General features: G+C 41.0%; 1 protein-coding gene across 1 annotated transcript; it reads right to left on the reverse strand.

Moving 5' to 3' along the window:
- Positions 1–1,218: 1,218 nt before the first annotated feature.
- LOC113582116 (adapter molecule crk-like) lies at positions 1,219–8,324 on the reverse strand. Its single transcript, XM_027017736.2, has 3 exons — positions 7,823–8,324; positions 5,511–6,091; positions 1,219–3,678 (listed from the first exon to the last, which is right to left on the reverse strand). The coding sequence occupies exons 1-3, from the start codon at positions 8,040–8,042 to the stop codon at positions 3,544–3,546; spliced, it is 936 nt and encodes a 311-aa protein (XP_026873537.2). The 5' UTR covers positions 8,043–8,324; the 3' UTR covers positions 1,219–3,543.
- Positions 8,325–13,284: the final 4,960 nt, after the last annotated feature.

Here is a 13,284-nt window from a genome sequence, read left to right on the forward strand (position 1 = left end):
TTTGTCGTATGAAACTCACGGGAAAAACACAGCCCACTTTTACTGTTCAAATATTTACTTGAATGAGATGGCTAACGCTAAACGTCTGCCCGTTCTGCTGCTGCCAGTCCTTCATTAACGAGGATACTATAAAAATATCTGGTGTTGCAAGCTCCAAAATAAATCGCATTACTCCGCACATTACATCGCATTAAAAGCACACTTCCGATCTGACAAAATAATACACGAACGCTAGTCCATTTTGCTAATACGTTTTTATTTACTAAGTATATTAACACATTACATGCCTCATAAAATGTAAATTTGAATTTAAAATAGTTATAACACAATGGCACGTTTAAAAAAAAAAACCCAATATAATTTTATTCAGCCTTTCCCCTGTCTTCCTCCAACACAATGAAAATGGTAGAAAATTCTCTTGGTATAAACCAAACATAAAACGAGACCAGGGTGATTCTAAAAGTCTGTGTAAAGGAGCAACCAAAGCAGGAGGTAAGGTGCACATCACAAAATTCAGTCTGGAGCACTTTACAGTTTAGAGTGTCACAATTAACGCAACAGCAAACCCCCTGAATAAAATGCTTATCATAATGAAAGATCAGAATCTTCATCCAATTCTCAGATTTGTAAAAGGAAGGCAACAGCTTAGATGAGAAGGGGGAAAATTAAACATAACACATTCAAAGTTACATATGGGACAACCACACACAGAGGCATTTCTTAATTGCTTATAACATCTGAGGTGCATCTTTGCAACTGAATGCAGGGCTACACTAGCACAATAAAATCCTAGTTACTGTACAACCCCAAGAAAGCAAAATGTGCCACAAGCAGATAAGTCAGTGTCATGTGTGTAGTGGTTGCGTGCCAGAATGTGTCAGACTTGCCGGAAGCACTGGGACGCTTTTTCCTTTGCTAATAAGCACAAAACATTAGCATATTAAAAAAAAGGCCAAGAAAAAACCTTGTGTGCATGCTTCCCAAATCCTTTGAGTCTGTCTCAATTTTTTTTATATACACATTAACACAATGGCCTTGTCAGTTAACACAGGTTAGAGGGACAACACATTTCTCTGTTGATCTCTCATCTGAGTCCTCACTCCATTGAACAGTTTTGCCTCTTTTCATTGCACTGCACACAAAGACAAATGAGACAGACACACACACACACACACACACACACACACACACACACACACACACACACACACACACACACACACACACACACACACACACACACACACACAGAAAGGGATGACAGCAGCTCAGGTGACAAACAGTGGTTCTTATACAAAGTCACATACAAGAAAACGCAACAGAATAACGGAACTATTTGCATAAGGCGGATCAGTATGTGTAAAGCATTGCTATGGTCCAGCTTTAGATGGTGACCATCTTATGGAATACTACAAAAATAAATTATTTTAAAAAACAGTAAAAGGATATTGATCCAATGGTTTTAAAACAAATTCATTACATATATGGCTCAGTTACCTCTGTATTTCACTTCTGACAGGAATTAGTCATATTCATCGCTGACATATTAAAACCCTGTATTTGCAATTCTCTCAAAGTTTTGTGGCACATGTTAATCTGGTCAATCTATAGTGTTCTGTGTTAAAACCAAACACAATACAACAGAATATACACAATCACAATATGGATAGTTGAAGCAAATGTTAAAGGCATCTTGCAAATGCTTATGTTTCATTCAGATGAACGAATAACTAAATATGGGTCAGCTCAGTAAGTCAGTCATTTTTTCCCTACAATAAGGAGACACATTATATGCCATTAGTTGCAGACTTTCGATCATGTCTTTAAAGCTTTGAGCATTAACTCTGTTGGACTGTTCAAGATGCTGTAGACATGGCATTTTTCATCAGGAAAAGCAAAGATCAGAAACGTAGTGGACCCAGAGAAGACACTTGTAAAAACACCTCAATGTTGCCTGACCAAAAGGCTATACTAACATTTCATAGCAAGCCAAAATGCTGGATGAAACTTGTACTTTTCACCAGAAACTAATGGAATGTACAATTAGCCTAATTCTTATAATCAGAGCAGCCACAGAATTTTACAACCGTCTCCATTCTGCTACTTTACACCTGGTATAAGTTGGACTAAATACTCAATTCTAAAATCAAACACCTCTGAAGAAAAGGACCAATGAGCAGGCCTCCCAGTGCTGGTCAAATCCTGGTTGGCTCACCTAACGAAGTGCTTGACTGATGCCATATGCAGTGAGTCAGAACGCTTTCACCTTTGGCAAGCATCATACAAGCCCACCTGTCAATAGAGCTGTTGCTGCAACCCCAGCTGTAGCAAAGGGTTAGCAAATAGGAGACAGGAGGCTGGCAACACCCCATAGACCCCAGACCTGTCTGTGTCTGCCTGTCGTGCGTTCCTCTAGACCAATGCAACATGTAATAGCATGCACCCATGTACAGGACACTAATGAGAGGGGAAAGGTGTTACTGCTCTTAAGGGTTGTCTACAATCAGCACTGAGGACATGAGCGTTTAAGCAGCATGTTTGAACATTCTTAAGGTATTGGAGCACATCCATAGATTTTTGGGGACATAGAGATTGATCTCAGAGCTGGTGAGCACAACAGTGCTTTTGTTTGATTTTTTTTTAAACATAGAAAAATAAACAAGGCAGCAGTGTGGACATGTGCTGTGAGATTTGGCACTGGGGAGCGGGGGGGGGAATGTACAGAGAGAACACAGGACCAAGGATGACAGAAGTGAGGGGGGGAAAGAGATTTTTTTTTTCCCCCTTTCAAATACATATTTCTATTCTCAAATAATGTTGCACCCTCTAGAAATGCTTCAGATACCAGCAGTGTCATCAGGCATTATAAAATCAGGGGAAAAAAAAAAAAAAAAAAAAAAAAAAGGACAAATGTTAAATCAAAGTGATCCAAACTGACATACTATTTAGTGTGTGTAATTTGTGTCTGACATTATATTCCATTTTTCTTTTCAGTACAAAAGGAGGACTGGAGAATGACTGGTAGTGTTGATCGGACCAAACAGGCACATCAGCGTACACTTCCAGAGGAGGCCAGCGCGGTCTAGCCCCCAAGAGACAGACAGATAGCAGGCCTCGCCTCAAGTCCCCGAGACTGGCGACAGACAGACAGGTAGCGCCGCCTCTCCTTTTCCCGAGCAGGCTTTCAGCAGTCAGAGGGCACGTCAACCGTCTCTGTCCATTACTTCCCACTGTTCTGGCATTCGGACAACAAATCACTGCTAGTCTATACGCGTGCGCACAGGCGTATGTCGCAATATGTGGTCAGGTATGGAGGGCAGGCCTGTGAAAGAGCTACAGCAGCACTGTTCTACGGATGTGCGTGCACACGTGAAGCTGGCGATACCTGCGTGGCTTTGAGTAAAGGAGCATGTCGGGGTAGTGGGACACTAACGCGGCCGTGTCGGGCGCATTTTAGCTCCAGCGGATTCTGGAATGGGCGCGAGGAGGAGCTGAGCAGTCGTGACAATGTGTGGAGATCTGCGGGGTGTGTGCGTGCGGGTCTCAGCTCTCGTCCTCGGGCTGCTGTTGGTCAAGCAGACGGACGTGTGTGAAGGGGAAGTGACCCTTCTTGCCCTTGCACTCTCCCTCCCACTGGCCGTTCACGTTAATCTTCGTCACGGTCACCAGGTCACCCACCTGCACACACAAACACTGGTTAGGAGGGCATGACTTCACGCCAACGCTGTTGGTTAATGGGGACCATATGCACTAGGCATGGTCACTGTTGCAGGATGAATGCAGTAGAATTGTTGAAAAAAACAATTCAATATAGAATAGGGAAGAACAAGATTTGGCATATCATGGTGCAAGTGGGTCATAGAGAATACAGTAACAAAGTTTAAATATCTATATGTTTGCATTTGTCATAAGAAGGCAAGTGCCACATTTGCTTTAAATATCTGCATACCCAGGAGAAAGCAACAGTAAGATAATTTGACATGAAGTGCATAAGAATAGCCCTTTTTCCATTAGGATTTCAAGCGAATTAGTGCTTAAGAAGAAGCACGTTTGAATGACTTAAAGGCATGAAAACATTTTTCATCCATCAACAGGACAAACATGATAACGTGTTAACTGACCTCATAGCCCGTGGCCTTAAAGCTCGTCATCTTAAATTTTGATATCCATTAATAATAAGCCAATATGTATACTAGGGGTGTAACTGTACACAGACGTCATAGTTCAGTACAATGAGCGAGGGCCAACAATCCTCCCTAAATACATAACGCTAGGCTTTTATTTTTATTTATTCATTTATTTTGACGAAACGGTTAGTTTCTTCCACCTAGTGTCGTATAGTCCTGCCTGTGGTAGTTGGTACAACATGTATTGTATGTAGCAATAACATTTAAACAGTGAACACTCTCACACAGATCATATTTTATGTAGGGCTGCTAAAAAACAAAAGGCAATGGGTCATAATCAGTTACAAAATTGAAAAGCATCTCTACAACACCAACACCACTTGCTGTCATAGTTCACACAGCTGATTTAGAAGCAGTTGGGGCTTCTCACTCAGTCTGAGTAACTCCAATGACCTTTAAGCATACCATAGCATGCTGCTAACTCGAGAATGGCTTACAGCTTAAGATGTCAGGCACAATTTGTGCTTGGGAAATTTGATTCTGATTCTCTGTGTTCGTTAATCCTTTCACACTGGCTACTGCATATTCTCCATACGACTGCATGCACAGAACCGGACTGCAGGGGCACCGTGATGGTTCAGGACAAATACACATACCATTACATCCCCAATATGCACCAATCCCTATATTCCACTGAAACTAGAAATTACTTTACTCATTTTGTTGATGTCATTGAAGTGGCACTTCTATATTACAGAACACCATCTAATGTCAACAAAAGCATGCATCTCACCGAACATGGTTGACGAGCCTAATGCTTCAACCCGATTTTTACTATCTGTTCTATCCGATAAACAGACAGCGCAACATATGAATTCAAACACAGTGGAGCTTCTAAGCACACACACGCAACATTCTTACATGGCAGTGATGTTTGTCCCCTCACTGAGTCAAAAACATCTTATTCCACACCTGGGGATCGAATTCAAATAGCACAACAGGTCACAAGCTGAATCAATTTAACCTGTTTTCAAATCACCACTGTTACACTATTTTTTCTATTTGAATAAATCCTAATTAAATTACATTTTTTGTTTGGAAAAAGGGCTTGTGAGAGTGAGCAAGAGAGAAAGCAGGAGAAAGAAGAGAGAACCCCCATTAAAGACTGTGTGTGACATTTCACTGTGTCTCGTGTCCATGACCAGAACTGTGTTACATCATGCACGCCAAAGCAATTCAACAGGACGCCCTCCTCTTTGTGTGATGAAGCTACAAACAGCAGCTGTGTGAAATAAAACTGAGAGAAGCATACGGATTAAGCGAGCTAGCGCTGGGACAGCTCAGCACAACAGAGCGCTGCTGATCGAAGTGAACCATCCATACCTCCAGGCTGAGAGCAGTCTTGTCATAGGCATTGGGCACCCTCTTCTGGATGGCCCTGGCAAACACTGGCCCATTCTGTAGGTTGGGTAGTGGGGTGTTGACCACAGGCTGGGCATAGTCCAGCTTTGTGGGGACTGGCGATCCGGTGCCATCCTGCGTCCCAAGCACAGGGGTGCCAAGCCCGGCCTGTGCTATGGGTGGCCCTCCTATAGAGGTAGGAGAGGCGGGTCGGTACCTCTCCACATAGGGCACGGGGATCATCCCAGCACGACCCTCTGTGTTCTGGGCATTCCACCACTGCTCCTCTGGCTTCTCCAGCACCCGCAGGATATCACCCTTGCGGAATGGAAGGTCTTCCTCGTCGTTGCCAGGAAAGTCGAAAAGGGCGCGTACATACTCTGCTTCCTCTGACCTGTGGGGGGCACCAGCAGGCGTGGTGCTGATGAAGCTGGTGTTCTTGGCTCTGCCGATGGGCTCGATGAGTGTGGTGGTGTCTAGGTAGTGGATCTTGTAGAACTCAAGGAGGCCAGGGAGCGTGTCAAACTCCTGGTCCCCAATACGAAACCGCGAAGGAGCCACACCTGGAGTGGTCGGGATTTATATTAGGTACTGCAGTTCACAATTTAGAACCTCACAGATGAATAAAGACTAGGTTTTAAATTAGGTTTACATGCAAAGTTAGGAACACATCAAGGGAAAATGGTCTGAAATGCAAATTAAAGTGTCACAACTGAGCAATAACTACAAATACATTACTGTCTACTCACATGCATCTCAATAAAAAAATTAATGTGCAAAATCTAAGCAACTATAAAACCACATTTGGCTACTATTCGCAAGGCATACACCAGTTCAAGACAGCAGACCATGCCTGGTAGATTATGCTTTTTTAAATCATGTACTGGACCTCACTAAAAAGGTGAATCATATCTCAAGGTTAAAAACATGTAACGTGCAGTCCAAACATAAATCAGACCTTCCAGTTAATTCATCGTGTAAGAACATGCACTGTGTGCATATGAGGGAACAAATAGAAAAGGCACAGGATCATACACATTCCATAAACACCACAGCGAAGAGTCACAATGACTATGCGTCACCCAACCCATTCATTCCTAGCCCGAGTCTCAGTGTCAACCACCTTACACTTCCCCCTGGAAATTCCACATCTCCACCCCACTGTGGAGAACGATGATTACTTCAGTACACGTGGGCAAAAACCAAACCATAGCAGTCCAAAACGTTAAGATTTCGTGCTTCCTGCCCTGCATTTACAGACATGTAACGAGTCATCTGACGAGGCCAGAAAAAACGTAACGCCTCTAGATCTCTCGCCGCTTAGTTCTACCACAAAGACAACATTATCGTAATGTCATTCGGTTTTGGAGTTGGGACAAGAGAGTGATCTATTAAAATGGCTAATGCAAGCAACGTCCACACCCCTTAGAATAGCCACGTCGGGTCGAGGGGGAGTGGATGTTGCGCAGGGTGGCAAACCAGGGGCTAACATAAAACAACCTTGCTAACAAGAGGTATCAGAATTTGTTTACAAATCTCATAATAAATGCAGCATCTTGGCCAATAATACTGCTGAAGCAGACCACACCAAACACTTGAATGCATGACTATAGATTACGTTGCACAATTGGATTTTGGTTGACAACAAAAGGTTAGCGGTTAGCTAGCAGCCAAATTACTTTCAGAGCAGGGCAAATGGAACACATCTGACAGTTTGAGATTAATTAACTACAAGCTATAAACTAAAAGGGAATAAAGCGATTTTAATTCTACTTTGGGGACCTTTCCTAATAGTAATAGACTAACAGTATTTGCTAAAGGAAAACATTCTATACACAAAGGGACGCTTGAGGGTCTTAAAAAAGTCCGTCAGCAGCCAGTTAGCTTTTAGGTAGTTCTTAGCTAACCTAGCTAGCTAAATTATTGTGCAAGTTAGGTGCTCATCTGTGTAATTAGCTAACGCTACGTCATATAAGAAAACTAAAGTTAGCGAGCTACAAATCTGCAATTGAAAATTATGCAACAGATAAACACATTAGGTGAAATGTCTATTTTAAATAAAACTTGAAGCCGAACTTCAGAAGCTAAAAGCTATCCAGATATCTAGCTAACAAGCTAACTAGCTACAACAATGAAGATCTTTCTGCTTGCAACCACCAGCAACTCGTAAGGTAGCAGCTAGCTAATTTAACCAGATAGGTTAACTAGTTTAGGTCATTTAGCTTTCCAAGACAGAACAAGTATCAGTTGTATAAATATGCTGAAAATAAAAATGTAAGGGAAGCCATAACTACCTGATCCAGACTGCCGGTTGTTGCTAATGCTGTTGATTATATAATGCGAGACTTTAGAGTTTTCAGAGACGGAGAGCACGTAGTCTCCCTTGCTGGTTGTTGAGTCTCTAACCAAGAATACGCCATGTCTCTGACCCTGCAACAGAGATACAGCATCCTTTCTACTAATTTTGCCCCAATACCAGCTAGCACGGTCCTCGGCGTCAAAATTACCAGCCATGACTGTTACTCCCACCGAGGGTACTAGGCCTTGCTTCGCCTCTGGCTGTCCGTTAGCAGGACTCAACTCATACAAAAACTTTGGCTCCCAGTGTAACACGCTTGGAGAAAGAAAACTGTATCGGTACTACTTCGGGCCGTAAATTATAATCCAGGCGGTCCAATCTGCCCAAAAAGCAATAACGTAATTGTAAACGCCTTCGTTTCAGATAGATATTTTCTTTGTTAAATCTAACCTATTTGTACCAACATTTACCTAACTCAAAAACTGAAATGGTGGACGTTGAAAGAATTATTGACCTCATCGACCGGATGTGGCGTAGTATGAAAATAAGAACGCTCACGGACGGACACTACCATGCAAAGAAGGTCTATTTTCCCCAGAACAATTAATGTCATACCAGTAATATCATATCACAGCTACAGTTAATACCATATCAGCAACAACTATGATTTAAAACGAGTAAAGAGCCTATCACGTCGGCATAATTCAACAGAAACCTTATTAAGGTATGTAGTTCTTACATTTACTCAGAAGGGGGCAGTCTTACCAAATAAACTGTATTATTTACGACTTGCCCAATACAGCTAATACTGCAGTCATGGCCAAAAGTTGAGATTTTGGTAATCACAAATTTTGGAAATCACAAAGTTTACTGCCTCAATTTCAATGTTTTGTTCACCGTGCCACTTGGTTATCACTTTTGCCTTGTGACATGGTGCTCCGTCCTGCTGGAAAAAACATTGTTCATCACCAAATTCCTCCTGGATCGTTGGGAGGAGTTTTGATAAAATTCCTTATTCATGGCAGTGTTCTTATTCAAAATTTTGAGAAATTTTGAATCCATGGCCAGGAATCTCCCCAGATCTCAAAAAGATGGGGGACAAACAAAACATAGAAACTGTGATAAACTCCAAGCACTAATCAAGCAAGAATAGGTTGCCATCGGTCAAGATTTTGCTCAGATGCTGATATCCAGCATGCCAAGGCAAATTGCACAAGTCTTAAAAAAGAAGGGTCAACACTGTAAATATTAGGTCTTTGCTTAAATTGGATGTATTTCTCAATAAAAAGTTTAAAAAAAAAAAAAAACAAAAAAAAAAAACGAGGCAGTAAACTTTGTGAAAACCAAAATTTGTGTCAGTCTGAAACTTTTGGCCACATCTGTACGTCATTTGTTTCTTTTATTAAAATATATTGGGTGACAATTATTAAAGTCATGTCTCATTCCACCCTCATGCTGAGAAATATTTTTGTGTGTTTGCTTGGGGGTGTGATCCTTGTTTCAGTATAATATTGTAGATTCAAATCTAAAATTTCTTTCTTTCTACAAATTTCACCCGAAAACAGGTGCGGTCAACAAGTCGTCAAGAAAAATAGCTTCTACACTGTTCCGACAAGAACTCATACAAGCTGATTAAGTTGAAAAGAGCTGCCTTTTTTTCTCCCCTAAAAAGCAGTGGTTCAGTAGCTCAGTAGTCAGAGTCTGGCTGGGGATTTAGAGATATATGGGGAGAGTCATAGCGCCTCAGACAGCCATCACTAACTACACGGATTTTCTGTCGTGCCTAACAGACCGGCAAGCCTGTCCCCGCCGCCCCGCCTTTGTTGTCTGTCACTAAAACCTAGCACGGATGATGAAGGGGAGGTTTCCCCGCTCACACACGCACACAGACGTTGCCATGATTAACTTACGTAGACATACCCCACCCCTAGACAATAATTCCGCGACTGACAGCCTTGGAGCTGTCTCCATTCGTCGTAGATTGAGTGTTGCTTCATATATCCGTTGCACAGAGTAGTCTCACTTTTAAAAGTAAAAGATCTCACACAAGAACAACATCTTTTTGTCAAGAGGATATTTTGCATCAGCTTTTACTTTAATAACCAGAAACTACACAATTATTGTGACTCACCCTATCCTATGTATGCAGTATTAGTTCTGAAACTTCAGCAAGCACTTTTAGCAGCTCCAAGACACGTTTTGCATGGACTACAGCACAATGAACTTAATACACCACGTATCAGAAACAATAATTTTGATCATCCGGTTTAGTGCTAATGTCTGTAGTAAGTGTTCTGCTTTTCTACAAACTTAAAGACATTTACAAAATCCTTTCTCTACACTGCATGTTTGATACACATGCAGGAAAAGTTCAGAATTTCTACTTTATCAATATATATGTTTATATACTGACGCACTTTAACAAATATCACAAACATTCATTAGGTTGATTTAGCAGCTTTAAACCCATTTTACACCAGACGCCCGCACGTCGAGTACAATACGCTCCAGTATGGAAAGCCAAAATAGTCAAAATCTCCTCAAACTAAACGCGTTTTATTTGTTAACAAATATCGGAGTTTTGGATGTTTTTACCCCGAAAGTTACGTCATTATTGTTCAAAAAACAAAAATGCCATATTTTACGGCGTTTATGTCAGTTTAAAATGCAGTAAAAAAAAAAATGCAGCTTTAAAGTCACTTTAATTGCTCTAAAATGCCGTTTTTACACTGCTTTCGCATCCCTCCAATGGCATTAATGCTTAAAGGCGTACTGTGTACTGTCAGTGATTCAGTGTTGTTAGCAGATAGCATAGCGCATCGATTTGACACTGTTTGGCGAAACTCGTACAACCATAAGAATGATTTGATGATTTTGCCAATACGTTTGGACATCATGGAAAAGAAGAGGCTTATTTTAGCTGAAGTTTGTGGAGTTGCTTGGGTGCTGCTAGCATGGAATAGCTTCGATGTTTGCATAGCAAATAACTGGATGTTAACATTCACTGCTGGAAAAATTAATAATCCTGCTACAAATCGTAAGTATAAATGAGAAAGTATACAATTTCTTTACAGTATTACAGCATTTACAGCATTTTCCCCAGCATTAGCAGTATTAGCTACAGTATTTTCCACTAATGATGCTAACAATGATGCTATGAAGTCAATATTGTTGTGGAACTTACTAAAGTAACTTACTGTTATGTTTCAGCAAAAAGAAACATGCAAACTTGATGTATAGTGATTAATGACATTGTTTGCATTGGAGAGGTTTTTGGACCCTTCAGAGAAGTCTAGGACACCTAGTTGAAAACATTGTGTAGATATTTAGTCATTTCATGTAAAACTACTGGTGAGAAAAGGGGTTAAAGGGATGACTAAATAAGGCAAGTGAGGGGTCTACTTTTTCATCTAAGCCTCCTTTATTTGCTGAAACTGCTGTCCATCAAGCAGCTTGCCCTAGAAACTCTTGGAAATGCCTGGAGGTAAATGCTAGTCACCCTCCCTCCCCCTTCACACATAGTTGTGAATTGCTGTCACTCCAAGACAATGGTGCTGCAATGGCCAAAAAAAAATTAATATAAAATAAAAAAGGGGGGACTAATGCTCTATTCAGGAACACCTTTACATCAGTAGTGTGCATTTTCAGTTAACCAAAGGCTTGCGTAGTTTGGGTTTGTTACAAAGGAACCGAACCAAAAGAAAAACAGAAGTGAGCATGCAATTAAAGAACTTTACTAACACTCCGTATACCATTTAAACATGTCACGCCGTTGTTTTGATGGTATGACAAAATCTGAACTTATCTTATACCGGAAAAATGTTTTAAAAGGCAACTTAAAAGGGGAGGCATGTTTTTGGCACGTTACTGAAAATCAGTAAGCAGGTACTTGTATTAGTCCTAAGAAATGTTATGTTGGTAAATGTGCTGTACATTAAGAATAGTCCATGTTATCAAGTAATTTATTTGAGTATGCCCGTTTGGACCTGCCCGCTGGCCCACTAGGGGGCGTTGGCACATATAGCGGTTAAAAGCACCACTTTATAGAAAGATGATGAGCTCCACCTACTGGTTTTTGACAGCCAATACAGTTGTACTTTCTTCACCCAATCACTCATGAACAAGGTCATCTAATGGACAATTTAAGTGGGCTAGTAATTTAAATAGGCAATTAGCTAACTAGTTAGCTAGCTAGCAACATTTTCTTCAGCTGGAAAATGGCAAGAAGGAACTTGCATTGTAGAGGGACACAGAATGAGCGCACTCAACAATCCGGGATGCAGTGTAATTCAATCAACATTAACCAGGAAAGGGCCATTTTTAAAATGTTAATTAACGAGTCCATTAAGTTTAGCTATCTTCTAAGATGGAAATACTCAGTAGCTCCCATATCAAGACACACAGCTCAAGCTGAAATAAATAACCAAATAAATTCAGAAGCTTTGTGACCAGGCAGCTCTTTAACCTTTAAGAGACAGGGGGTCCTGACTAGAAACAACCAATGACTGGCCAACTATAGCTACCTTTGATTGAACTTTGTTTTGCAGCCAATTATCAGTTAGTTGTCTCTGGTTTAGTGTTTTACAAGTTTAACAGACTCAGCGATGAACTCATTTAAAATGGCCCTTACCTCATTAATGTGGACTGAAGTACATCAGTTCCAGGATTGTCTGTTAATAGTAGTCGAGTGCAGTCATTAAGTGTCCTTCGACAATACAAGATGAAGTTTCTTCTTGCCATATTCCAGCTGTGGTAGGCAGCTAACCATGGTCACTACTCCTAGGTCTACTAAATGTCTAGCTAGCTAGCTAACCTAGCTAGCAAAGAACTGTATGAATAAATTAGTTATCGAATGAATAAACACATATGTGAATCCCAAAAATAAACAAACATGAGCACTGGTTTACCAGCCAATAATACCTGTAGTGAACTGGACTGGTCTGACCTTGTTCGTGAGCGATTGGGTGAAGAAAGTTAAACTGTATTGGCTGTCAAAAACCGGTAGGTGGAGCTCATTATTGTACTATAAAATGGTGCTTTATAGCGAAAGCAGTGTGAAAACTCCATTTAGAGCACTTAAAGCGGCATTTTTTACGGCGGTTTTAAACTGACATATGGTTTTTGCGTCGTTATTACGGCGTATTTTGCGGTGTGAAAACGTCCAAAACGCCGCTTTCCCCGCCGTGTTACAGATAAAACGCGTTTCGTTTGAGGGGAATTTTGGCTACTTTGGCTTTCCACACTCCTGTTGGTCAGTGTAACCGTTTACACCAGCCGCGTGCAGCACGCATCACTGCAGCATTAATATTTGTAAGCAAGCCGCAAACCACCAGCTTCTGCCTATAAACAGTACGAAATCGGGTAAACTGGTCTTACCATATCATGCGATTTAATACCATAATGAAAACATTAAATAGCTAGCATATGCTATATTTTAAGTCGGCAATATTAATACAA

Source organism: Electrophorus electricus, chromosome 6 (assembly GCF_013358815.1).
Source record: "Electrophorus electricus isolate fEleEle1 chromosome 6, fEleEle1.pri, whole genome shotgun sequence".
In the NCBI taxonomy this organism is placed as follows: domain Eukaryota; kingdom Metazoa; phylum Chordata; class Actinopteri; order Gymnotiformes; family Gymnotidae; genus Electrophorus; species Electrophorus electricus.